Source organism: Pungitius pungitius, chromosome 17 (assembly GCF_949316345.1).
Source record: "Pungitius pungitius chromosome 17, fPunPun2.1, whole genome shotgun sequence".
NCBI lineage: Eukaryota > Metazoa > Chordata > Actinopteri > Perciformes > Gasterosteidae > Pungitius > Pungitius pungitius.
This window is the reverse complement of record NC_084916.1, coordinates 18,422,632-18,448,407: the sequence shown is the minus strand read 5'-3', so window position 1 is coordinate 18,448,407 and position 25,776 is coordinate 18,422,632. Positions and strand designations below refer to the sequence as shown.

Genomic DNA, 25,776 nt, shown 5'->3' with positions numbered 1-25,776 from the left:
TACAAAATATTTCTTTTAGCCAGGATGTAATACACAGCGCAGTGTACTCGAGGAATTTTTTTTGTCCCTAAATACGCTTTGATCACCATGTCAATAAAGTGGTATGATGCTGTTTGTCTCAACTTCCAACATTTTGAATATTCAAGCATTATGATTATAGTGTGATGATAGAAGGTAACAATGACCTTATATATTGACTTCTGCAGAGTAAACTTGTTTTAGACCAACTATCCTTTTTTTTCTTAGGTGGGCTGGATTCCACTGGTGCGTTTCTTTATACTCCTCTATGATATTTATTATGGATCAGTTCTGATCCTATGTATCATTGATCAGTCTGGTTGTTGTTCATGTTGTAGTGATCAGTTCGGGTGTGACAGCAACTCAGTCTGTGGATAAGAGCAGCGGTTCCAGTCTGGACTCTCTTTCAGGTATTGATCCAATATGGAATAATGTGACTAATTGGGACCTATAAATATCAACTGTCAAAATCCCCACAGAGAAACTTTTAACATGAAGAAATACTTCTATAAAACTATTTTGTGGGCAACTGTGGTGCATGGAGTAGAGAGGGTGAGCTGGTAAGCACAGGGTTGGCGGCCCAATGTCTGGCTGCTACATGTCCGGTGTGACTAGTGTTAAATATGGTCTTTGTCAAAGCATTTCTTGCAGTAAATAACGCCATATTATTTGTTCATCCAAAATGTCTATTGATGGAATAAATCTAAAATGGCCTTGACTGTTTTTTTCCTTCTATGTTGTTATATCAAAAGATGAAGAACACTAACAAGACGTCTAAAGACTTCAATTTTTCAGCAACAGTTTCACTGGAAGGAACTGTATATCCAATACTACAGCTTTACAATCCGTACTCATGATACTCTTCGATCTCAGACTTATCAAGAACAGGAAGGAAAAAGTTAGAAACTCTGCATTTAACAGATCTCACACCGTGGGAGCAGTAGGTCGTAGATATCTTGCCCAGGGACACACAGTGAGCAGCCTGGGTTCGAACCATCAACCCTACAGTTACCGGCACATCCTCTTTACTCCATCCATCAGTTGCCCCAAACTGGGATCGATCTGATAAACACAACCTTAACCAGCCCAGTGCTGTTCCTTTAATACCATTCAAATTATCTCGTCTCTCCAACAGGATACAATTACAATACAATACAACAAGGCATTGTTTTGTAGAAAGTCACATAAGTGATTTGAGAGAGATTCCTCAAGGATCTTAGAGATTAAGGGAAGATAATACATGGGTCAAGCTAGCCAACACCTCTGGAGAAAGAGGAGTTTTTTTTAATTACAGCTACCTTTCAGCAAAGAGATTCATAATATCCAGTAAAGATGTGGTAACTAAAGATAAAACTTCCTTAAACAGCTTAGTCGGAATCGGATCCAAGGGAAAGGTAGAAGATTTAGACTTAGAAATTGCAGAAATCAGTTTATCAGGGTTGATGGAAGAGAAGCCATCCAAGTAGGTATCAGGGCTCACTGCTGCATCCGAGGTTCCTACATCCGAGGACGGGTCGGCACTGGTTGAAGTCCTTACTGATACTGGATCAATATGGCTCTTGGTATTATTTTTTGCGGCAGTAATCATGAAGAGAATCATGAAGAGATGAGGAAGATAAAAGTGACCTGTCTCTTCTCTCCTGCTGTTGTCCTGATTATAAAGATCCTGCTCATCACTCTGACATCAGCATCAACCAATCAGTACCAGACCACAGCTCTCTGAGCTCAGGGCCAGACCAATCACATTCCAGCTCTTTCTCTGTCTCAGGCTTCTCCCACTTTGAAGTCGAGGGAGGTTAGTACAACCAAAATGTTTATTATGATGCTCAAGGAAGACTTTTACTGTGTAAACAGATTTCTTTTCTGAAATTGGAAGGAACTGTAATTAATTTACTCAAATTTAAAAGAATGCATATATACTGTTTCTGTTTTTCTCTATCAGGTGCAGCAGATTCATCATCTTCATTGCACGGTGAAACTCAAAGAGTACAGATAGGTGAGCAAGCACACCTATACACACCTGTAATCACATGTACAGCCCTTTCCACCTCTGTACTGATCTGTGTTTACTTGTACACACATGTGGCACATGTACGTACCTATACTCAACTGTATACACCTGAACGCATATGTCACCTGTACTCACATCAACTCATCTTTGCATACCAAAAAGACAGACAGCTACCACCTATTGAATCCCTGGGTTTTATTATAACGAATATAATCTTTTTGTGGGAAATAATGATACATTACTTTGATGATTTATGGTTGATAGATCAAGTTTAATATTTCACTTCATATCTTGAAACAAAAGTACACCCTGATACTAGTACTGACACTAATGTATTTGTATGTAAGTTTTTCTATTAGAACCAGAATAGTATTATAGTAGTACTTCTCTGTTATCGTACAGGATTGTAAACTGTCTTTATAAAGCATAAATTAATTACAATAATTAGCCTATAGCATTGTTTTTGAGATTTGTTTTATTGAATTTTTTATTTGTGTCGTCACAGACGGAGCCGACTTACCCGACACTAACGGTAAGATTACATTTCATTCTTCACTCACAAACAAAGTTTGTTTGACCACGAAATGATGAGTCTAAGCGTGTTGAAGGCTGTGATTGGCTAAAAGTTTGTGCTCCTAAGGAAACGGTCGACAGACATTGCTGACGAACACAAACGCAGGTAAACTTTCATACTCAACTCGAATTGACTTTATTATCAGTCCACATAACTTAATTGACAATTGCCTGAAGTCATTAATTCATTAATGGATCAATTAGAGATTCTGGTGATGTCCGCAGGTGGAGCAGAGTCCGGTCTTCACATCGAGCTCACAGGTGAGAGAGAAATGATGATGAAGATATCAATACATTGATCAACATGAAGCTGACTCTGTTTTCTTATTGGTTTCCGCGTCAGGTCTTGGACTCGGGCATGATGTCACAGGTAAGACATTTTGTTATGGAGACCACACCAATAGTTTGTTTAATGCTTGGTTTACTTGCAAGCTGTAAAGTCACTCATTTCCTGTAACATTAACATGTTACAGTGACGCCCCTTGCTGTCCTCCACACAGACAAACTGCCCTCAGGTAAACTGTTTGTTAACCTGTCTGACACACACACACACACACACACTCTTTGCTTACCTGTCTGTCTGTTCATCTGTATAATATCCTGTTGTTTCATTTATTTTAAGTTTCGCATGGGTACTCCCACACAGAGCTGGTTAGCATGGCAACAGACTCCACAGGGACATACACAGGTAAGCTCCACCATCCATCATGGCAGACGGACAGGTCGGAGGTCAGACCTAGAGTTTAACTGCTTGTTTTTGCAGTTTCAGCAGATCCAACAGGAACTCCACTTGACTTCAGTAAGTTATTTACACAGAAGAACACAAGTTTAGCTTTAGTGTGCGATACAGTAGAAACGTCTGTTGATCCCTTTGTGTGTCTTTGTTACAGGTCATCCAGCAGCGACGGATCACACACAGATGGCTGGTAAGTTTTACAAATGTTCAACTGTTTGGAACCAATCATGCGCTTTAAGTAAGGCTAGTTCAAAAGTGTTTAATGTTCCTATTAATAAGTCTTGTTAGGAGTTAACTCCTCTATTAAGAGTTGTTATGGTTGGGATTGTATAGTCTGTTAGCATGAACCGATCTCATTAAGGATTATTAAGTAGACTTGTTGGCATTAACCATCTGTTTAATGGTTAGCATTAAATAGTCTTAAGGGTTGGTATTAACTCTTCTTTTTACCTTAGCTAGTCTTGTTCAGGTTTGCATTAGTCTAGCGTAACTCGTCTCCTACAGGTTCTTTGTTCCATTTCCTCTGTCCTGAGATCAGGTGCTGAAGCCTTGTTCTTTCTCTTCTCTTGGTTCTGCTTGCTCTCTGCAGGTCAAGTCACTGAACAGTACTACCCATCTGGTCAGGGTCCTGAAGGTTCGTAAGCATGATCGGACTTCTTTATGAGGACCTGTCACTCAGCCACCGTGATGTATTTATTGTGTGGTGACAGACTGTAATGTGGGAAGTTGTCTAATGGCTCCTCCTCTTTGGTATTTGGAAACATCATTGGATGATTACATTAATTCTTCCAGGATACTGAGTAGTTCATAGAGCTGAAGAGCTAGAACGCCCCAAACACCACCGTCCCAAATACTATTGCCCAAACTCTGCCGTACCACACACTACCATCCTAACCCCCCCCCCCCCCCCACACCAAATACTACCTTACCAAAACCTGGTCTACCAAACCCCCCTGCACCACACACTGCCGTACCAAATCCCGCTGTACGAGACGCTGCCAACCAATCCCAACGTACCCCACCCTACCAAATGAAGCTGTTCTAACCCTTACCGAACACTACCGTACTCAACGCTGCTGTACAAAATCCCATCGTACCAAACCCCAAAGTTAAGCAAAGTTTAGCTAACCAACAAATCATTTCTGTTCAATGTCATTAATCAGAATTAATGGAAATATTCGTTTTGTTTATCAAATTTGAACTTGTACAGTAACTAAATATGTATAAATAGCTCAGTCTTATTTTGGGGGTTTTCAGGTACAAAAAATGTGGAATTGGAGGATACCTGCTGACTTCCACATAAAGCCGCAAGTTCGATTCCTGCGCTACCGCTTCCAGTGTACCGACCAATCAGCAATGCCGAGGAAATCAACCCCCGTCCACTAGCCGTAGGCCACGCCCACTGAGTGCCAGCAACTCATTGTTTTTCAAAAATATTTAAAATGTGGAATTCTGTTTATAGCAATGTATTTTGTTTTAGAGAAAATGAAAAATAGGTTTCAGCTAATTTTTCATACGTTTCTGATTCGACTTCCTCTTCACAAACAGGATTGTAAACTTTTACAATAAATGTTGTCTATTTTGAACATCAAACTAAGTGTATTTTAGTTTCTGTATGATATTAATAATAATGTTAATAATAATGTACGTGGCTCACCGAGTTAGCCGGATCATTTTCAGGATGAGATGACGTAGATCCGTCTTTTCGGTTCCCCGAAGCAGGTTTGGCTACATCACCATAGCAACACATCGAAAAACTTGAACCTGCTCCGGCGCAGGTTCATTTGAGCTGCTAGGTTAGAGGGTCACTCCCCCGGATAAAAGGCAGCTCACTTTCCTTTGGTTCTGTTCTGTTGCTTTATTTGTCGCTTAATAAACTTCTGGATGTTTCTCTTTTTACTGTTTTAATTGATCAAATGTCTGATAAGGAATAATCGATTTGTACTGGTTCGTCCAGGCACGGATTCACATATGGAGGACAAAAAATGACTTAAGTATAAATAAATGAATAAATATATGAATAAATGCGTAAATACAGGTATAAATACATGTGTGAATAAATGCATTAATGCATTATTGTATTGTATTGTATAAGTTTACACCTAAACAGATGCACGCAAAAATAAATGTGGAAATGTAGGCGAACAGAAATGTAGAAATATATATGATACAGACCCATAGATAAATGAAGAAATGTAGAAATAAATAAATGGTATGTATTTGTTTATGACCCGTTTTATTATCAACTGTTATTAATTTATTCATACATTTATTAATTGATCTATTTATTTATTTACACATTTATTTATTCATGTACATTTATTTATTCCTGTATTTATTTATACATTTACACGTTTATGTATTTATTTATGTATACTTAAGTCATTTTTTGTCTTCCACAATACAATACATATATTCTCATAACTATCAATTGGACTTGTTTTTATCTACTTATCTACTAAGAGTTGAGATCATTGTCATTGGATAAAGATGCATCCATGAAGCCTCCTGCCAGCCGGCACATTTAAAGAAATATAATCTGATTGTTTGAAGCCACCGCAGGGGGCGGTGTCAATTTTTGCCATGATTATATAATTCTTTTAATTTTATTTTGTATAGCACAGTATCGCAAATATGCCTCAGAAGGCTCTACAGTCTGTACACGTGTGACATCCTGTGTCCAGAAACCCCCCCATCGGCACAGGAAAAACAACGAAACATCGGAATAAATGGACTGCAATGACGTACAGAATGAACAACGAAACAGATCTACAATAAAAAATCCTTGTTTCGGTGATCGACTCCTCCACCTTCTGACGTAAGACAATTATCCCGATGACTGACATCTGGTTCAAACTAACGAGACGTGGATCCATCTTCGGGGAACCGAGATGTCAATCATCTCATTCATTTGAACAGGGCCCTGATCTGTTTGGATTAGTGAGTCCCCTCGAACTATTGAGGTTCTTTTAGAGCTTTATTAGAGCTACATTGGCTGCAGGGGGCGATCCCTCTAGTCCAAATGAAGTCTTGATCTATTCCCTCAGTAAACATGAGTTTATGGTCTTAATCTCTAGTTTCAAGTCTTCATTAATACAGCATGTTTAGTAAATGATGGTCGCTCGGCCTTCCTCGTATGGCCATCGTGTGTTGGCTGTTTGAGAAGACTTGAAACGCCACCGCGTCGTTTTGTTTGATGGTTATTTAGATGAATAACAGGACGGATTTATTTACTCAGATCCGTATTTATTCCAATAAAATAACTACCAGAAAGTATTTAATAAGTGATTGAAACAATTGTGAAGCGCTATTGATTCTCTCAGAGAAAAACACCGGATGCTATGACACAAATCACGGCTGTGGCTTGATCTGACTTATATTGATCCAACAGATTGATACATCTTTGTCAAATGGTAGTTTCTCATTAACAATAACATTTTCAAAATATATTCCTATTCTCTTATGTTTGACACAAAAACCATGACTTAAAACATGCACAAGTAACAATGATTTCACACCTGTGACCTCGGAGTGCAGTTTTTATAAGCACGCTTAAAAACAACAGCTTTTTAATAAAAGCAGCAAAGAAGAAAAATCAAGCACAAAAAGAAGAAGACACAGGTATAAACTGGTTAATAGGAATCTGCATAACACAACTTGACCTTTGATCTAGAAATCTAACAACAGATGGTCAATCAACTTCATCATCGTCTATTGCAGCTGCGGAGGCAGCGTTCCCACTGTCCTGTTGCCATGGTGACTGATAAATCTCATTCCACACCCCTTTCTTGCTGAGGACATCAGAGGTCAGAGTCCAGTTGTGATGGGTTTAGCAGAGCATCAGCAGCATCATCAGTGGGAGAGTCAGAGAAGAAAGGCCCCGCCTCCAGCTCCAGGAGGGAGGGCAGGTCTGCCTCCGAGCTGATTGGTTCAGACATCAGGACAGGTGTGGCTGTGAACTGCACAAGCTGTTTCCCTGCACCAATCAGAGTATCAGGCAGTCACCATGACAACAAGTTCAAAGAGGGTTCTCACAAGTACAGAGGTAGAGAGAGAGTGTAAGTTACCTGCATTGATGGAGTTGCTGCTTTCCACACTTCCATTAGGGACGTCTTCTGACAGCAGCTGAGAGGAAACAACAACGTGACATGGCTGTCATTGTGTACCTGTCCTGTACGATTTACTTATGTGACTTAGTATATACGATCAGTTGATATGATGTATATACAGCTATATATTAACATGATCAATACAAATATGTATGTTTTCATTTTCAATACTTAAAACCAGTCTGGTTTTTAACTCACAGTGTCCAAACTGTCCAGATCGAAGTCTCCAGATGGACAAGAAGAACTGAAAAACTTAAGACAAAGACACATGACATGAATCAACATGTAAAATACTGAGCTACAGAGAGAAAACACTGACTGTAAGAACATTATATACATGTTAATATGTATCATTAATGTAAACAACGGATATTTTAATATACCAGACACTATATGAATAGCTAATACACAACAGTGTAAGACAGACCTCCATCAGCGGAGAGGTGTCGAAGGTGAAGGCCTGTGTGTTCAGGAGGCTCTGCAGGTTCTCCAGACTGCTGTCAATGCAGTCGACGTGATTGGACAGTTCAGACCTGAAACACACAAGTAGGAGAGAGAGACGTCAAGCTTCACCAACTATTTGTTGGTGGTCTTAGCGTTAAATCTCGTTTAGACTCAAACCACCAATGAGTTTCTTAAAGTGAAGGCTTCTCCCTCTTTAAATTCCTTCTTTTATGTTTTAAATACTTCAACACAATGTAGACCTATTCAAAACATGTATGTTTATGTATTATTCAACAATAGATGTAATGCAGTGATTTGTGAAATGATTCTCATTCATAAACCTGCAGTACTTAGTTTCTATGCTCTCCTCAAAGCAAATGGGAAATTCTGTTGGCTTTGCCTTAAAGTAAGTAACAGCTACCTGAACTAGTGCAACCTACAAATCTAATTATTCTACACCAGATAATCAGCAACTGGATTGGTCATTTCTTAAGAAAAGAAATGGATAAAAGTGAAGCAGCCCAAGTTGGAACTCAAGAAGCTACTAGCGCTAGTGGCTAAGTGAGCGTGAGCCTCACTACAGTTAATCATCTCATCCGAGAGGAGCCGTCTATTTGTGCAGCAGATTACTGCTCAGGTGAGTATTTGGGGCACCGGGACAGTGTTTGTGCTTTTGCTTCTTTTTACAGTGAATGTTCCTGATAACAGAGAAGAATTTCCCCCAATGGCAGAGTGTGCTTCATATGTGTGTTTAGTTCATTCTGTACGATAAAGCTATAATATTATAAGTCATATGAGCTAGTTGGTAGTCACTGTTGGGTGGAGTCTGAACATTCTGACACCTGTAAGACAGAATGTCATTGATATAACACTAAAATATATATATATATCACTTTGATTAATTGATTTACTTGTCGGTTCGTGTTGATAAGAAACGCCAACGATCAGGTGACAGTCCACCTGAGGAGGGAGAGGGGCGGGGCCTGAGGGAAGCACAGGGGTTTAAATCAAACACCTGAAATTTAGAAAAGGACCATCTGAGACGACTTCTTACATCTAAACGGAAATTTTCAAATGTTTAATTTCAGACGCAGAAGTCGATCACATGGTCAAAAGGCAGAAAGCAGTTGGTAGACGTTGCTGGAGGTGTAAACACAGTTGTTTGGGGAGTTTTTAGACAGTTGTTGAGGGTGGTGTTCCACGACCAACCTAACTGGTGTGTAAGAAGTGTAATGGTTTACTTACCGGTCAATACAGGCGATGGTTTGACATTTCTGCTCAGCTTTGGTTGGGCTGAGGGCAGAATTAGGTGAGGGAACAGATGCAAGCGATTGGCTGGCTGGAGATGGAGAAAGAGATCCAGTAGAGACGGGGCTCATCACAACAATGGGACTGGCTGAAGAAACCCATAAGACAAAGTGAGGGATTTAACCGAGAAGGGAGGATCTCTCACCCAGGATGGACAGACTATCCCACATTATGGTTGTAAGATATTAGGTTTATGAAATAGTACCTGGGGTGGAATTGTTTTGGTTTGGCTGAGTCTCGTTTTCCTGTAAGATGGAGTTGATGAATGTGGTGGGGGAGAGGGGCGTGTCTGCATGACCATCTCCGCTCTCCAGAACTGGACACGCCTCTACCTCAGGAAGGGATGCCTCCTCTTTGATGTTGGCGGCTGGACTTTCTCTGAAGGTAAACAGGAAAGGGGATTGGCTGTTGTGGACTGCTGACAGACCAATGAGATGAGAGCACTCTGCTACCTCGTTAACACGGATGAACTTATCAATCACAGTTTATTTTGCAGTGTCCACACTGTAAACCTCAGCAGAGACATTTTCTACTACACAATAATCATCTAATTAGTTCTCACTCTGCATCGTTCCAATGACAGAGCACATCCTCGCCGGTGGGCCTGCCCACATCAGTGATGTCAGAGATGATTGGTCCAGAGGTCACCAGGGGGTCAGTTGAGAATAAACTGGCTGCAGCCTGAAAACACAAAAATATAGTTACACAATTTGACTCATTTTGCTTCATGTTTCAAGAAAATTCTCATTAAAACAAAACCTCCTGGGGCAGGAAGTTAAAAGGTAATAACTTGGTCTCGTGACCTCTGACAGGTGACCCCTGTGACCTGTTACCTGCACATGCTCCAATGAGAGAGGGCGAGTGTATTTTGGCATGGAGTGGGAGGAGCTCGAGTCGTTCAACATCAGCGGACTGCAGACAGAGAGCAAAGAAGGAAGGAGGAAATGTATTATATGTGAATACATAGTGTACACAGGGCCGAGCCTTCCTATAGGCGACCGCCTGGGGGCCCGATTTGTGGGGGGGCCCTCTAGTGGTGCTCGTAAGCAAACATCTTTATTTAAGATTAATGAAATAAAATGAAATAAAACCCCGGTGGAATAAAACCATCATTAAAACATGGCGCCCCCTCCATATGTTGAAATTCAATTTTCAACATTGAGTGGGGGGGGGAACGACGACCCCGCGCAGCGGACTTTATGGTTGCAAGACGACGGGCATCAAGCTGAAATCAAAAGGTCCAAACTCTAGTGCAGAGGGACGGAAATGAAGAAAGAGGAAGAGGAGAAGACAAGTAATTTCACGCCTCACATGTTTTACACTTAACTTTAACGTTAGAATGGCCTCGTTAGCCAAACTGCTTTAAACCTTAAGGAGCCTTTCAGCTAGCAGTGATGGTGCCATTTCACATTCTAATCACTGATCAAAATACATCCCTACAGGGATCCACAGTGCGTCTATTATACCCATTTTGTCCAAATGACAAGTGTCTTAAATCGTTAATTCTCTTCAGATAAGCTACATTTTTCACCTGATAGTAACTGGTTTTATTGTTTTTTTAATTGCATTTATTATGCTTGTTTTAATGCTTCTGTTTGTTAAAGCAGAGGTCTCAAACTCGCAGCCCTCGGGACGATATTTTATGCCCCCCCCTTAATATGAAAGTTTATATATTATGTTAAGTTTTATATTATAGCGACCCCACTGCTGTGTGAGATGATGTTCTGGTTTCCTACCGTGTGCCTGTCCAGTGAATGCGGCATGTATGTCAGTGACATGGAGTGAGTGAGTGAGTGAGTGAGTGAGTGAGTGAGTGAGTGAGTGAGTGAGTGAGTGAGTGAGATTCATAGTTTTCCTCCCTCGCGCAGGTCACGATGGATCCAGAGCTTCATTTGTAAATCACAAGGTGCCAGAACACGAAGCACATGTGACAGCGACGAGCAAAGGTCCCGACACTTAAAACAGCGCACACACATTACTGCACTTACATCGCAGTGGGACTTATTTAGGAAACACTGCAGTGACGGCATCCGTCTTTGGACCAGTGATTAATAAAGAGGCATATTTACTTTACACACACACACACACACACACACACACACACACACACACACACACACACACACACACACACACACACACACACACACACACACACACACACACACACACACACACACACACACACACACACACACACACAGTTTATATTGTGAAGTAAACTTGCATTTTTCTCTTGACTCCCAGAATCCTGTTGGACTGGATTAGAGAAACCAGGAACTGGATCAACTGCAGAGACACAAAGGCAGAAAGTTACAGAGAAAAAGCGTAAAAATAGCCATTTGAAAAGGGAACTGCATTGAGAAGTTGACAATTACATAACTTAGTACTTCTTAACACAAAATGTGCAAGGAATATGGACAGGATACACATCTTTAGACCAGCATAAATAACGCCATTAAGACAAATATGCCTCACAATAAAAGCCTCACAAACGCGACTGAACTTTTGCTGTCTGAGTTTGTGATGACAAATGTACGCTCAGAGCAGCAGGGCTTTTGATGGGGTACCATGTGACAATGTGAGAAATGTCTTGCTTTACTTTAGCTTTACCCTTTTTAAGGGAAGAAAATGTTGTTATAAACCCATCGTGTAAAAGTATAGACAAAAAATACTGAGGAGCGGAACATTTTCTATTTGACATGAAAAACACAAAAAGTCCTTTCACCTCGACTTTAGCTGTATTACTCCACAATGCAAGCTCCGATTCTAATTGTACACCAACATTAGAGGAAAAGCACCTTCTGGTGGCAGCATTTAAGAAGCGTGACAGCCAACCCGAGTGTGCGTCTGGGTTCTCGGCGTATCGGCTGTCTGATGCCGTGTTCATTACCTTGTTGACGACTTTCTGCTGCTGCACATGTTTCTGTCTCAGACTGGCAACTTCTCTCCACAGAGCCTCGTTCTCACTGAAACAGGAAACATGATGTGGTTTAGTACTGATCTAGGGTCAGTAGTTGTCATGAAACAGGTGAGTTTACTGAGAGCAGCTGGCTGCAGGCCGTCGTGATGTGGATCAGGGCTGATCTGGGATCAGCAGTTCTCACTGTTTCATGGAGATGATTCTGGAGTCGATGGTTTCCTGTTTCCCTTTAATCTGTTGGACATCGTTCAGCATCTTGTTCACATCGTGTGCAGACATTTTCACTTCCTCCTGCCGCACAGACGACACCTGAACCAATAAAAGCACAGGGAGAGGCACGGTTACCATGGAGACCAGCAGACCTACAGTTTAATAGGTGTCACAGGAGTGGACAGTGTGCATCTCTTCTACCAGATCTTCAGACATCCAGGAGACTTTAAATCGGATTGAGTATCTTTTCTTTAACGTCTGCGAAACTTGTTGCTTCTGCTGTTTTTAAGCTAACTTGACTGCTAGTTGCCGTCTTTAGTGCCTGTTCTCACTGTAGATTCTGCTATTTGAGATTCATTTGACTGCTAGTGTGTCCTATCTTTGTTTATCAAAGCACGTGGTGTATGTTCACTGATAGGGTGTCAAAGTGCTCGTCCTTTAGCATTTGGATGAGTTTCGGCTGAAGGCAACCAACCTGTTGTTTCCTATCGATGGGGGAGTGGTCAGCGCAGGCGTAGCCGACTTCCACTAACGAGGGAGTATTTAACTGGGGGTTAGCTTTAGTGTTAGCTTCAGCGTTTGCAAAGACAAGCAAGTCTTTCGTGGAGCGCGGTCTAGCGCAATCGTGGCAGTGGCAACTCGCTGAGGCACTTCCTGTTGCAGGTTGCAGTGCCGCAGTGAGTCGTGGCAACTGCCTCGTGTTTACGGCAACCGGTTACACATTTTTTGTAGACAGTTATTTAGCCACAAGAGGGAGTATACCTTTAGTTTGTTGTTGTTTACTGTGTTTTTGAGCACTTTTTAATCACCCCAGGTTTACTTGGTTTTTGAAAACAGTATTTTTTCTTAACTTTCTTAATTTATTGTGAAATGTAATTTGTTTGCCTAGCTGTGACACTGTAGTTGCTTTTGTGACACATATAGCACTGCCCTTATATCATCATGTGAATTCAGAGGATTTTTTTTATATAGCTTGAAGAAATGTATGTTATTTTCTAGTCATCAAATAAAAGTGTAGAATTGTATATCATTGTCTAATTTGGAGCCTTTGCATCTTCCGCCGAAAAGTCAAGACCCACTACAGCACTAACATTGTACTTATAATGGCACTTGACTATAACATGTTCTGAAACTGCTTACTTGCCAAAAATTGTACTTTCTTGTTACTTGTCCTTCTGACTGTGCACCTCTACAGTTGAAATGCACTTATTGTGAGTTGCTTTGGAGAAAAGGGTCAGCTGAATGACATGTAATGGACAGGTGTGTGTACAGGTGTGTGTGCAGGTGTGTGTACAGGTGTGTGTGCAGGTGTGTGTGCAGGTGTGTGTACAGGTGTGTGTGCAGGTGTGTGTGCAGGTGTGTGTGCAGGTGTGTGTACAGGTGTGTGTGCAGGTGTGTGTGCAGGTGTGTGTGCAGGTGTGTGTGTACGTACAGCGGTGACTTTCCGTTTGATATTCTCCAGCAGGTGTTCTTCTCCTCTGATGAAGAACTGATGTTGGAACTCTGTGTCGTCTCTCTCTGGTTTCACCAAACCACCTTGCTCGATGTGCACAACTTTACGGAAACCATCTGAATACACAAACATCATACATGAGAACAACGGGTGGGTCATAGAGAGCTCCGCCTCGGAGAGGGAAGACGGGTCAACAGGTGGTGTATTTTACTGCATATAAAGATCAGTTCATGTATCCAGCTTTGAGGGAAGCTCACAGACCGAGAGGGGCCGTGAGCAGTGCGTCATCAGTGATGTCACAGACGTGGATATTGTAGGTACTCACACATGTTAAGCTGTCTGATGAAGCTGGCCATGTTGTTGTGTTTGAAGAACTTTGGTAGAACTTCTTTAGCGAAGCGGCCCTGGTCGAACACGTGGAAACTGGTTCCGCTCTGACAAAGAACCCACAGAACACAGGGGTCAACATGAGGTCATTGATGTGGTTACGTGACGGGCGCAAGACACAAGAAGATAACAGGAAGTTGTTGGACTGTTTAGTTGTGAGAATATACATATGAATGCAGAGGCAACTCCGGGTGTTATTATTATCATAATAATACACAAATAAGTATATATATATATATATATATATATATATATATATATATATAGGGTTAGGGTTAGGTATAGAGACTTTAAACTTCAAACGTCAAAGCTAACAGCGAAGAGCTGTCTTTGCACGTTAGCTGTTAGCTTTGAGCTAGGCTAAGCTAACGTGTGTACCGGGCTCCAGCAGATGAGCGGGTCGGTTTCCGGATCCTCCACCAGGGTCCATAGTTTGGTGAGGAAGGCCGGGACGTTACCGCCGCTCAGCCCCGCCCCCCCTCCGTGATATTCCATCAGAGACAAACAAAACGAGCACACCAATGGAGCGACTCTGAGCTAGTGCTGCTAATAGATAAAGTGAAAGATGTCCAAACAAGCTGCAACACGTAGTTTAATCCGGGTCACAGACAACTAGAACCTCATCCTCGTCCTGTTGGTCGACCCTTTATGTATTAATCTGTGTTCTTATTAAAAAAAACTCCACCGCGGAAAAGAAATCACAAATCCGATCACACCAACTGCGTAGTGCTAAGGCTTCTTCTTCTTCTTCTTCTTCTTCTTCTGCTGCTTTGAGTTTACTGGCGATTCTGAAAAAAAACGGGCTAGCGCATTACTGCTCCCTGGTGTTGTGGAGTATGGATAGAAAACAATAGATTAAATCAAATTAAAATAACTAACGGTCTTGTGTTTTCTTAATTATATTCGTTAATTTAAGATACTGGTATAGTGCTTGATAACACACCTATTGCGTTCTTATTCACAATATCCACCACACCATAAAGTACCTCCGTCTTCTCTCTGGTGTTCTATTCTAATGTCCTTTTCTATTCTGGTGTTTTTCCTTGTATATGGTCTTTGGAGTCTCATCCCAGTCCCGAGGTTGTTGTTTGTCATGCTTGCCTTGTGTAAATTTTTGTTTATATAAAAGAAAGCATAATTTTATGCATATGATTCAATATAAGTATGCTCAGGCAATTCTAAGGAAAACAATTAGACAGACAAAAATAACGCATTGGAGGAATTATTGTAGTACAACTGGGAGTACAACTCAGATTGGAGAGGTGTGGACAATGATAAAGAAGATGGGTGGTGAAAGAAGAGAATGGAGTTTTGAGTTGTGGAAATGAAATTGCAGTGACGAATAAAGAAAAAGCTGAAAAGGGGTTTATGCTATATAATAAAGTGTGGGAGAACAGGTCTGGTGAAAAGAATATGAAATAAGGATATGATATAACAGAGAAATAAATCCGGAAGATGGCGGTAGTGCAACATAAAAGGATGCAAGCTGCAAATAAACACTAAAGAAGAAGAAGTCTATGCCGTATGTTGTGTGTTAATTGTAGCATAGATGACGTCACGTCGTAGTTCTCGGTGACGCGGTGCGCAGACCCCGTATGTTCCCACGTGCTGTATCATGGAGGAGAGCAGCAGCAACAGCACGCGGAGCAGCGAACAGAAAGAGGAGATGAAAAAAGTCTCGGAGAAAACTGTGCGTAAGAGAAGTAAAGAGGAGGAGGAGGAGAAGAAGGACGAGGAGCCCGACGAGGTGAGATAAACGCTGAGACACACACAGACAAGCAGGAGGGCTGCATGGAGCTGGATGCTAGCTGTTAGCATGCTAACAAGAGGAGGAAAGTGCTGGTTTAGTTTACTGAGTGGAGATAAATAAATAGTTTACTAATTTAGGGTTTACTATGTTTCTGTTTGTGAAGAGATGGGAGTCGTGCTGAGACCAAAGCGATTTTAACAGTCCATGAAGTCTCTGAAGATGTGATGAGGACTTCGAGTAAAGTATCTAACGTTAGGGTAGTAACGTTAGTTTGGGAAGAAGTAACCATAGTAGTTTGGGAAGAAGTAACCATAGTAGTTTGGGAAGAAGTAACCATAGTAGTTTGGGAAGAAGTAACCATAGTGGTTTGGGAAGAAGTAACCATAGTGGTTTGGGAAGAAGTAACCATAGTAGTTTGGGAAGAAGTAACCATAGTGGTTTGGGAAGAAGTAACCATAGTGGTTTGGGAAGAAGTAACCATAGTAGTTTGGGAAGAAGTAACCATAGTAGTTTGGGAAGAAGTAACCATAGTAGTTTGGGAAGAAGTAACCATAGTAGTTTGGGAAGAAGTAACCATAGTGGTTTGGGAAGAAGTAACCATAGTGGTTTGGGAAGAAGTAACCATAGTGGTTTGGGAAGAAGTAACCATAGTGGTTTGGGAAGAAGTAACCATAGTGGTTTGGGAAGAAGTAACCATAGTAGTTTGGGAAGAAGTAACCATAGTGGTTTGGGAAGAAGTAACCATAGTGGTTTGGGAAGAAGTAACCATAGTGGTTTGGGAAGAAGTAACCATAGTGGTTTGGGAAGAAGTAACCATAGTAGTTTGGGAAGAAGTAACCATAGTAGTTTGGGAAGAAGTAACCATAGTAGTTTGGGAAGAAGTAACCATAGTGGTTTGGGAAGAAGTAACCATAGTAGTTTGGGAAGAAGTAACCATAGTGGTTTGGGAAGAAGTAACCATAGTGGTTTGGGAAGAAGTAACCATAGTGGTTTGGGAAGAAGTAACCATAGTGGTTTGGGAAGAAGTAACCATAGTGGTTTGGGAAGAAGTAACCATAGTGGTTTGGGAAGAAGTAACCATAGTGGTTTGGGAAGAAGTAACCATAGTGGTTTGGGAAGAAGTAACCATAGTGGTTTGGGAAGAAGTAACCATAGTGGTTTGGGAAGAAGTAACCATAGTAGTTTGGGAAGAAGTAACCATAGTAGTTTGGGAAGAAGTAACCATAGTGGTTTGGGAAGAAGTAACCATAGTGGTTTGGGAAGAAGTAACCATAGTAGTTTGGGAAGAAGTAACCATAGTGGTTTGGGAAGAAGTAACCATAGTGGTTTGGGAAGAAGTAACCATAGTAGTTTGGGAAGAAGTAACCATAGTAGTTTGGGAAGAAGTAACCATAGTAGTTTGGGAAGAAGTAACCATAGTAGTTTGGGAAGAAGTAACCATAGTAGTTTGGGAAGAAGTAACCATAGTAGTTTGGGAAGAAGTAACCATAGTAGTTTGGGAAGAGGTAACTAGAGTAGTGTGAACCTTGGTTTGTTTTATTTTTCAGGTCTTCAACTTCAAGTATACAGAGAAGGAGGAGGAAGAAGATGTGACAGACAGCGAGGACAGCGTCTTCTCAGGACTTGAAGATTCTGTGAGTGACAGTGCTGATGATGATGATGACGACGACGATGAGGATGAGAATGATGGAGACAACGATGAAGATCAGAAGGTGGAGCAGACTCAGCGGGTGACGGTGCGTGTGGAGATGGCCAATTGGCTGGTTAAGACTTCTCTGTTCTTGTCACTGTTCCCTGGATCTTCACCTGTGTTCTGTTCTACCTGCAGATAGAGGAGGAGGAGAAGAAGAAGATGATGATGATGCAGGAGGGAGCAGCGGAAGAAGATGAGTACAAACAGGACTCTTCAGATGAAGAGGTGGGAAGAGTTTATAAATCTGCTTTTATTTAGCGTGTGAGAGACGTCACTGGATCATAAATCGATGAAGCTGCCGTTGCCCCAAACCGGACATTTGTGGCATGAAGCTGTTTCCGGTCTTCTTTTTTTCTCTGTGATTAGTATTGAAACTAAAGTCATATTAATCCATCTATGTTAAAGACTTTACATGTAAAAGGTAATATATAATTGTTTGCATGTCTAATTACTACGGAAACATTACTTTGAGGTAGTAAGACATTCAGGCAATGCGGGTACAAAGAGCTCTCTTTGGATTGGCATCTTATTGTGAAGGCCAGAATTACGGTCCCGACAGAATTAATGGTCATTTTGCCCATGCCGTTAGTTCTGTTGGGATCCTCGTATGTAACCGAGTTTATACTTTATGTGCAAACATCAGCTGTCTCCTGAGGTTCTAGATGTGATATTGTGGTTCTGCAGGACATCAGGAACACAGTGGGGAACATTCCTATGGATTGGTACAAGGACTTCCCTCACATTGGCTACAACCTGGATGGGAAGAAGATCTACAAACCAATCAGGAACAAGGACGAGCTTGATGACTTCTTGGACAAAATGGAGGACCCTAATTACTGGTGAACTTTTTAGTACTATGCTGCCCCCCCCTATTGGTTCAAATAAGGAATTCTAACGACACTAACCTGCAGTTTGTGTGCAGGAGGACGGTCCACGACAAGCAGACAGGAAGTGACATTGTGTTGTCAGATGAGCAGGTGGAGCTGGTGAAACGTCTGCAGAGGGGACAGTTTGGAGATGTTAACTTCAACGAGTACCAGGTATGTTCAGGTGACACCGGTAAAGCCCCACCACACAGTCAATGTAGTCAGAACCTGAGCCAAGGTCGTGTTTGTGTAATGCTGCGTTCACATCGAAAGCCAAGCGAATCATTTGCACGAGTAGATTCAATGGAAAGTCAATCCAGACACAACTGGTTGCGAAGGAAGTGAAAATATAAAGAAACTCGACATGAAAACCCTTTGACTGGGAAAAAGGAAAGAAACCTCAGCGATACGTAGAGTTCCTCCTTTGTCAGGATGGACAGACCACAGGAGGTCATGTGTACTAACAACGTAAAAGATGTACAATATGTTCAATTCATACCACAAAAGTGATTCAAACATGGCATGTAGTGAGCCAGGTGTACGGCAGGATCACTGCAGGTAGAACCACCATCAGCCAGGAACCGTGATCCTTTGATCACTGTTCATGTTTTACATGACTGTTATTAGACTTATTGCATGAACTCATGTTTCTGCATCACTTGGAGACCGGAGGTGTCTGATTATTTAAATGTTACCTAGGAGACATTTAAATAATTAAAATGATTATAACCTTCCCAGCCTCAGGTAGAGTTCTTCAGCAAGGACATGATGCTCCACCCGGTCACCAACCGACCAGCAGATAAGCGCAGCTTCATCCCGTCCCTCATTGAGAAGGAGAAGGTCTCCAAGCTGGTCCACGCCATCAAGATGGGCTGGATCAAACCCCGGCGCACGGAGGACGCCAGTAGGGGACGTTACTACGACCTGTGGGCCAATGAGGACTCTTCTATTCTGGCCAATCACAAGATGCACCTGCCTGCCCCTAAAATCCCTCTACCTGGTCACCAGGAGTCCTACAACCCCCCACCGGAGTACCTTTTCACGGACGAGGAGGTGAGACCGCTTTGGCCTGTGGAGAGACGGGTAGACTGACAGTTGGAGTTGCGCTCTGTTTGTCCTTTTTTCCTCACCACCTGTCTCTCTGCAGCGTGCTCTGTGGGAGCAGCAGGACGTCTCAGACAGGAAGCTACCGTTTGTCCCCAGAAAGTTTGCCAGCCTCCGTCAGGTTCCATCCTTTCCTCGTTTCCTGCACGAGAGGTTCGAGCGCTGCCTCGACCTTTACTTGTGTCCCCGCCAGAGGAAGATGAGGGTACCCCAGAATACGCAATCAGAACTTAGCACAGTCCCGCTAAGAAGACCGTGTGATCGATAACATGTCTCCCTGCAGGTCAATGTGAATCCAGACGACCTGATCCCCAAACTCCCGAAACCAAAAGACCTCCAGCCATTTCCAACCACACAGTCTCTGGTACACACTCGGATAAAAACACACACACTTCTACACCCACACATCCGGCAGACATGTGAGTGGCCGGTAACTCTGTTTGTGTTCAGGTGTATCGGGGTCACAGTGGTCTGGTTCGCTCCATCAGTGTGTCTCCATCAGGACAATGGCTCGCCTCAGGTAAGTGTGTCCTCATAGCAGCCCAATCCTTCTACGCGAGTTGGTGAACTAGTGCTTCTTTTTGTAATCTGTATGTGTGCATTGTGTCTGTTTAACTACTGTGTGCACTTTCAGGCAGTGATGATGGTTCCGTCAGGTTCTGGGAGGTGCGTTCGTCTCGCTGTATGAGGACAATCCAGGTGGGCGGAGCTGTGAAAAGCATCGCCTGGAACCCAAACCCGTCGATCTCTCTGCTGGCTGTCGCCCAGTAAGGATCTGTGTGTCCTCATTTATGTCTGTCTCTGTGTCCTTTACAGTCTGACTAAATGTATGTTTAGGGTTCTAAAGGTGTCCTCATTGATGTCTCTTTCTTTCTGATTCAGGGACTCTGTGGTCTTGATCCTGTCTCCCTCTCTGGCAGACAGACAGGTTATCTTGTCAACAGAGCAACTACTCTCAGGTCAGTGGGAGGCAGAGTCCACAGAGGAGGCAGGCCCTGTGAAATGGATTCATCTGGAAGGGGAGGAGCTTAGCCAAGGGATCCGCCTCAAGATTCAACACCCCAAAGTGAGAACGCTCTTCGTTGGATTGATGAGAAATGAATGATCATACCTGGACTAATTGAACGTTGTCCCCACTCAGGCTGTCCACCAGGTGACGTGGCACGCTAAAGGAGATTACCTGGCCTCGGTGATGCCCGATCACTCAAGCCACCTGCAGGTGTTCATTCACCAGGTGAGCCGGAGGCGCAGTCAGAACCCCTTCAGGAAGAGCAAAGGTCTGGTTCAGTGCGTATCCTTCCACCCCGTCAGGCCCTACTTCTTTGTGGGGACACAGCGCTTCGTCCGGATCTACAACCTGGTCAAACAGGAAATGACCAAAAAACTGCAGGCCAACTCCAAGTGGATCTCCAGCATGGCCGTCCACCCTGGAGGTAACACTAGTCGAATGGCACGTGTGCACCAGAGCAAAACATCTCGCAGCAATCCAACAGGAACACCACTGTATACAAATATTATTTTAAATAGTAATTTTGTGTGTGTGCGTGTGCACGCAGGTGATCATGTGATCTGTGGGAGTTATGACTGCAGGCTGAGCTGGTTTGACCTCGACCTCTCAACCAAACCTTACAAGATGTTACGGTACGTTGTGCGTGCGTGCGTGCGTGCGTGCGTGCGTGCGTGCGTGCGTGCGTGCGTGTGTGTGTGTGTGTGTGTGTATTGATCCCTTCCTGTCTGCAGACACCACAAGAAGGCTGTGAGGGCAGTGGCCTATCATCGACTCTACCCGCTATTTGCCTCGGCGTCCGATGACGGGTCTGTCATTGTCTGCCACGGGACTGTTTACAGGTAACTCAGAGATACACACTCACAGTGACACTCACAGTGATGCACACCACGGTGGTACTCACTCTTTGTCCCCCCCCCTCCCCAGTGACCTGCTACAAAACCCATTGATCGTCCCGGTGAAGGTTCTCAGAGGTCATGTGATCACTCATGACCTTGGGGTACTGGATGTGACCTTTCACCCCACTCAGCCCTGGATCTTCTCCTCTGGTGCTGACGGCACTATCCGCCTCTTCACCTAGAGACCCAAGACCTTTGACCTTTTAATAAAACTGAAAACTATCAGCAGATTTGTTGTTTCTATGGTGATTCTTCTACTTGTCAATAAATGAATGTTCACTTTTTAATTTCTTTGTGGTTTGTATAGTTCACACGTTTACACCTCAAATGTGTTTTACTTGCTTATTTTAAGTGTATAAGGATGTTAAAGAGAACAATCAATTATACATCACGATTTTAGCTGTTTCTATAAAAATAAAAAAATAGTCTATTTTCATTGTAACTATTATGCTTTGAGATATAACCCAGGAACTTAAATGTAACTGAAGAAGCAATAGATTTTAAATTAATAATGTAGTGAGTGACGAGTGGATTAGTTCCTCATTAGGGTCAGGGTTGTATACTGGGAGCACAATGGTTTGGTGAGAGGACTGTTAGAGAGGCAGAAAACTGGTTGGTGAATGCTGTGATTGAATTGATGAATAAATTGATAGAATGCAGTTCTAGACATAACCCTATAATATATAATTCCCATCTAGGCGTCCTTCATACATGTGTACACATGACATCACTGTAGTCTGTCCTTCCCGGGAGAGGGATCCCCATTGAAGGGTTTTTCCTGTGCCGATGTGACGTCACCCAGTAAGTCGTTGAGCCTGAGGACTTTAAATGGTGTAAATATGTCAAGTAACAGGGACAACGTCAAAAAGATATGCATTACAATTGAGCGGATTTATTCTGATTTGAACGTCTTTCAGGCTCTGTTCCCATAAAATTAGGTAATTTAAAGTAGTGGGTTATTTTCCGTCAAAATTGCTTTGGTGGCCACATTTTATATTCCCTTAATAGATGAATAAATGTGTTCTCCATATTCAATCCTTGATGTTTAAAATGTGTACATTTTATTACGACAGGCTGAACACACGTGTTACGTCCTCTTTGTTTACCTTTTTGCTCCGTGCATTCGCCGGTGAACCCGTTGTTAGGGTCACGGAGCAATGACTTGTGGGTAATTCCTTTGAGTCAGTCAGCATGATAAGAAGGGTTCACAGAGGGCTTAAAATGTTAAGATCCTCAATCACTCGACAATGCGTCAGGACTGCGTGAGGGTTCGGATATACTTCAACCCGTTTGAAATATGATGCCCTGAGTAAATTAAATAAACAAGAGTTTAAACATTTAGGGTGGATTCGACTTGTCAAATTCGCTTAAGATGTTTCCTATTTAAGTGAAATGACCCGGAAGTAGTGCAAATGGCGCCATGATAAGAGCTGATCTATTCTCTAATGCTAAGGAAAGAGGCTTCAATGCTTCCTTACTTAGCCCCTTCAGCATAGGAACCACTTCACATCATGTTTTTCCGACGGAATGTTTTCAGTGTGACACAACAACATGGAACGTGAAGACAGAATCACACCGAGCCGCGAAGACTGTGTTTATACCAGCTGTTACTGGTGAGTACTCTGTAGTACTACATGAGATGTTACTGTTGAGTACTCTGTAGTACTACATGAGATGTTACTGGTGAGTACTCTGTAGTACTACATGAGATGTTACTGGGGAGTACTCTGTAGTACTACATGAGATGTTACTGGTGAGTACTCTGTAGTACTACATGAGATGTTACTGGGGAGTACTCTGTAGTACTACATGAGATGTTACTGGTGAGTACTCTGTAGTACTACATGAGATGTTACTGTTGAGTACTCTGTAGTACTACATGAGATGTTACTGTTGAGTACTCTGTAGTACTACACGAGATGTTACTGGTGAGTACTCTGTAGTACTACACGAGATGTTACTGTTGAGTACTCTGTAGTACTACACAAGATGTTACTGTTGAGTACTCTGTAGTACTATATGAGATGTTACTGGAGAGTACTCTGTAGTACTACACAATATGTTACTGTTGAGTACTATATGAGATGTTACTGGGGAGTACTCTGTAGTACTACACGAGATGTTACTGTTGAGTACTCTAGTACTACACGAGATGTTACTGGGGAGTACTCTGCAGTACTACACGAGATGTTACTGTTGAGTACTCTGTAGTACTATATGAGATGTTACTGGAGAGTACTCTGTAGTACTACACGAGTACTGTATTCACAGTTCTACTAATTTTACATTTTCTTAATCTGCAGTGAAGAAAATGTTTGGAAACTGTGTGAATTTGTCCGATCGGAGAGAACCGCACCGCTGGAAGAATTGTTTGTTGTTTTCATCTCAAATGAGAACCGGAAGGTGATGACACACATGAAAGGATGCGCACACGTTTGTTCTTGCATGCCACATTTTCCATAACACCTGTTCTTAAAGAACCCAGCTGTGCTTCTAAATCTGATGTTTGTTCTCCTTCAGGTTCCTCTGTGGAAGCAGAGGTCTGGGCATGGAGAGCAGCCAGTTATCTGGGTCTGTGATGTCACTGTGTGATTGGTCAAGGTTGAACATGCTTGGGAAGATGGTGATGTCATCATGATGTTCTGGTGTGTTGCAGGATTACCACGTTGTGATGCTGCAGGTTAGACCCCATTCTTCTTCTCTAGTTTATGATCTGGACACAGAGCTGTCGTTTCCCTGCAGCCTTAAACTGTATTCTGCCCAGGCCCTACGCTCGGACCGCACCATCCAACCTGCGTACCACAGGTAACATACCCCTGATCACCATATCAAACACAACTGTGATCCACAGGTAACAGATCTAGGGTTAGAACTACAGGTAACATACATACAGGGGAGGGGCCAGCCTGAGATTGATTCTCAGGCTCTTTATGAATCACCCAGGTAGGAGTTATTGCACCTTGCCCAGAAAAGGTGATGGTAAACGGTGATGGTGGTCATGGAGTAGTGTGATGCGCTGGGAGCCGCAAGGTTGGTGGATTGAATCCTGGCTGCCCCATGTGCCATGTCAAAGTGTCCCTGAGCAAGACACCTGACCCCTAATTGCTCCTCAGGCAAAATGTAACGCATGGGTTATAATGCAATGTAAGTCGCTTTGGATAAAAGCGTCAGCTAAATAACATGTATTGTAAACTTGCGAGGGCAGCTCACTTGTTAGCAGGCCTTGACCCTTTGACCCCCCCATACACACACACCCACGCAAGGACAGTCATGGCTGGGAACCGGGGCCACATCAGAATAAACGAGTGTTAGTGACTACTACCTTTGTCTCGCTTTCAACAGGATGTTGCGAGTCATCCCTGCTGACAGCTTCCTGTTAAACTTTGCATCAGATCGATCGCACATGAAGAAGTCTGACGGATCGTGGGGGATGCCCCCCCCGCTCTATCCCCCCATACATACCACAGGTCTCAGGTCATGTGTAATAACATTAAACTAACCTATAGCTTTAGATTACTAACCCATAGCATTAATATTTTATCTTATTCCTGGCACTATTTTGTATTGTTGTCCATTGTCGAACTGTCTGCTGTCATGAACCAACCGCCAAATCAAATTCTGTGTATGTCTGACATATGATGGTAATACATGTTTCCTGATTCCTGATACGTGAGATGACATCTCTGTGTGATGTCATGCCTTTTCTCCTCAGAGTGTCAGATGAACCTAGAAGACTTCATAAGTATGAAACCTGCTGTTGGCTGGGGGGAGGTCTTCACTCTGGATCACTTCCTGCTGCGATACACGGGGGACTCTTCATCATCTTCATCAGCACTAGCTTCATCCTAGTCTTCTACTACAGCTGCGTTTTGTTTAGCAGCTTCATTACAATTATTATAATGATTAGGATTATATTACGATGGTAATATTAATATTATTATAATTATTTCATTATTAAAATATGATCATTCTAATTATGAAAACTAGTTATGATTGGATTATCTTATTACCATGCCTATTTTTATTATCACCATTATTATTACCCATACGATTAGGATTATTTGTATTACATTAGTTTTTATAATTAGTGTTATAGGAATTGTTATGTAATGACGGTTATTATTATGGTGATTAGGTGCTGTATGAATAAATTAAGGCTTATCGTGACGTACGTAATTTATTCAACATCCGGGAATTACTTTGTAAACGTAGAAGCCCGATGGATTTATGACGTCAGACAATTACTCGGTAGAGGTGATACACGCACGGGCCCTCATACTCTGCGG

The 25,776-nt window shown here is 42.4% G+C and overlaps 4 protein-coding genes across 6 annotated transcripts; 3 read left to right on the top strand and 1 right to left on the bottom strand.

Moving 5' to 3' along the window:
* Positions 1 to 3,228: 3,228 nt before the first annotated feature.
* Positions 3,229 to 4,947, top strand: si:ch211-80h18.1 (uncharacterized protein LOC555593 homolog). Its single transcript, XM_037474740.2, has 5 exons — positions 3,229 to 3,290; positions 3,366 to 3,401; positions 3,493 to 3,528; positions 3,928 to 3,972; positions 4,596 to 4,947. Exons 1-5 carry the CDS (start codon positions 3,231 to 3,233, stop codon positions 4,722 to 4,724), a joined length of 306 nt encoding a protein of 101 aa, XP_037330637.2. The 5' UTR covers positions 3,229 to 3,230; the 3' UTR covers positions 4,725 to 4,947.
* A 1,916-nt stretch (positions 4,948 to 6,863) lies between these two features.
* hsf1 (heat shock transcription factor 1) lies at positions 6,864 to 14,950 on the bottom strand. Of its 2 annotated transcripts, XM_037474858.2 has the most exons (15): positions 14,551 to 14,950; positions 14,111 to 14,219; positions 13,765 to 13,901; positions 12,307 to 12,431; positions 12,093 to 12,168; positions 11,427 to 11,488; positions 10,033 to 10,111; positions 9,762 to 9,880; positions 9,405 to 9,577; positions 9,137 to 9,287; positions 8,803 to 8,874; positions 7,875 to 7,980; positions 7,646 to 7,699; positions 7,406 to 7,463; positions 6,864 to 7,314 (listed from the first exon to the last, which is right to left on the bottom strand). In XM_037474858.2, exons 1-15 carry the CDS (start codon positions 14,665 to 14,667, stop codon positions 7,139 to 7,141), a joined length of 1,614 nt encoding a protein of 537 aa, XP_037330755.1. In that variant the 5' UTR covers positions 14,668 to 14,950; the 3' UTR covers positions 6,864 to 7,138. The 2 variants fall into 2 exon arrangements, with proteins under 2 accessions (XP_037330755.1, XP_037330756.1); XM_037474859.2 differs by lacking the exon at positions 8,803 to 8,874.
* A 748-nt stretch (positions 14,951 to 15,698) lies between these two features.
* On the top strand, positions 15,699 to 21,777 carry bop1 (BOP1 ribosomal biogenesis factor). The gene is made up of 15 exons (XM_037474955.2): positions 15,699 to 15,919; positions 17,470 to 17,658; positions 17,751 to 17,840; positions 18,300 to 18,454; positions 18,538 to 18,655; positions 19,220 to 19,534; positions 19,629 to 19,790; positions 19,869 to 19,949; positions 20,036 to 20,105; positions 20,220 to 20,352; positions 20,468 to 20,651; positions 20,727 to 21,018; positions 21,142 to 21,226; positions 21,326 to 21,433; positions 21,519 to 21,777. Exons 1-15 carry the CDS (start codon positions 15,788 to 15,790, stop codon positions 21,670 to 21,672), a joined length of 2,268 nt encoding a protein of 755 aa, XP_037330852.2. The 5' UTR covers positions 15,699 to 15,787; the 3' UTR covers positions 21,673 to 21,777.
* A 902-nt stretch (positions 21,778 to 22,679) lies between these two features.
* Positions 22,680 to 25,657, top strand: ntaq1 (N-terminal glutamine amidase 1). 2 transcript variants are annotated; one of them, XM_037474041.2, is made up of 7 exons: positions 22,680 to 23,103; positions 23,794 to 23,893; positions 24,011 to 24,061; positions 24,147 to 24,170; positions 24,255 to 24,295; positions 24,833 to 24,957; positions 25,203 to 25,657. In XM_037474041.2, exons 1-7 carry the CDS (start codon positions 23,042 to 23,044, stop codon positions 25,337 to 25,339), a joined length of 540 nt encoding a protein of 179 aa, XP_037329938.1. In that variant the 5' UTR covers positions 22,680 to 23,041; the 3' UTR covers positions 25,340 to 25,657. The 2 variants fall into 2 exon arrangements, with proteins under 2 accessions (XP_037329938.1, XP_037329937.1); XM_037474040.2 differs by having other exon boundaries at positions 22,682 to 23,103; positions 24,147 to 24,295.
* Positions 25,658 to 25,776: the final 119 nt, after the last annotated feature.

What these genes read in the sequence shown, in the direction of transcription:
- si:ch211-80h18.1 (XM_037474740.2), top strand. Translation starts at nt 3,231, where the DNA reads ATGGGTACTCCCACACAGAGCTGGTTAGCATGGCAACAGACTCCACAG. An exon ending in AGGAACTCCACTTGACTTCA is followed by an intron (nt 3,402 to 3,492) that starts GTAAGTTATTTA and finishes TCTTTGTTACAG; the next exon opens with GTCATCCAGCAGCGACGGAT. An exon ending in ATCTGGTCAGGGTCCTGAAG is followed by an intron (nt 3,973 to 4,595) that starts GTTCGTAAGCAT and finishes GGGGGTTTTCAG; the next exon opens with GTACAAAAAATGTGGAATTG.
- ntaq1 (XM_037474040.2), top strand. Translation starts at nt 23,042, where the DNA reads ATGGAACGTGAAGACAGAATCACACCGAGCCGCGAAGACTGTGTTTAT. An exon ending in ATCCAACCTGCGTACCACAG is followed by an intron (nt 24,296 to 24,832) that starts GTAACATACCCC and finishes CGCTTTCAACAG; the next exon opens with GATGTTGCGAGTCATCCCTG. An exon ending in TCCCCCCATACATACCACAG is followed by an intron (nt 24,958 to 25,202) that starts GTCTCAGGTCAT and finishes TTTTCTCCTCAG; the next exon opens with AGTGTCAGATGAACCTAGAA.
- hsf1 (XM_037474858.2), bottom strand. Translation starts at nt 14,667, where the DNA reads ATGGAATATCACGGAGGGGGGGCGGGGCTGAGCGGCGGTAACGTCCCG. An exon ending in TCTCATTGGAGCATGTGCAG is followed by an intron (nt 9,881 to 10,032) that starts GTAACAGGTCAC and finishes TTGTGTTTTCAG; the next exon opens with GCTGCAGCCAGTTTATTCTC. An exon ending in CAGCAACTCCATCAATGCAG is followed by an intron (nt 7,315 to 7,405) that starts GTAACTTACACT and finishes TGATTGGTGCAG; the next exon opens with GGAAACAGCTTGTGCAGTTC.
- bop1 (XM_037474955.2), top strand. Translation starts at nt 15,788, where the DNA reads ATGGAGGAGAGCAGCAGCAACAGCACGCGGAGCAGCGAACAGAAAGAG. An exon ending in ACCTTTTCACGGACGAGGAG is followed by an intron (nt 19,535 to 19,628) that starts GTGAGACCGCTT and finishes GTCTCTCTGCAG; the next exon opens with CGTGCTCTGTGGGAGCAGCA. An exon ending in CCCGCCAGAGGAAGATGAGG is followed by an intron (nt 19,791 to 19,868) that starts GTACCCCAGAAT and finishes GTCTCCCTGCAG; the next exon opens with GTCAATGTGAATCCAGACGA.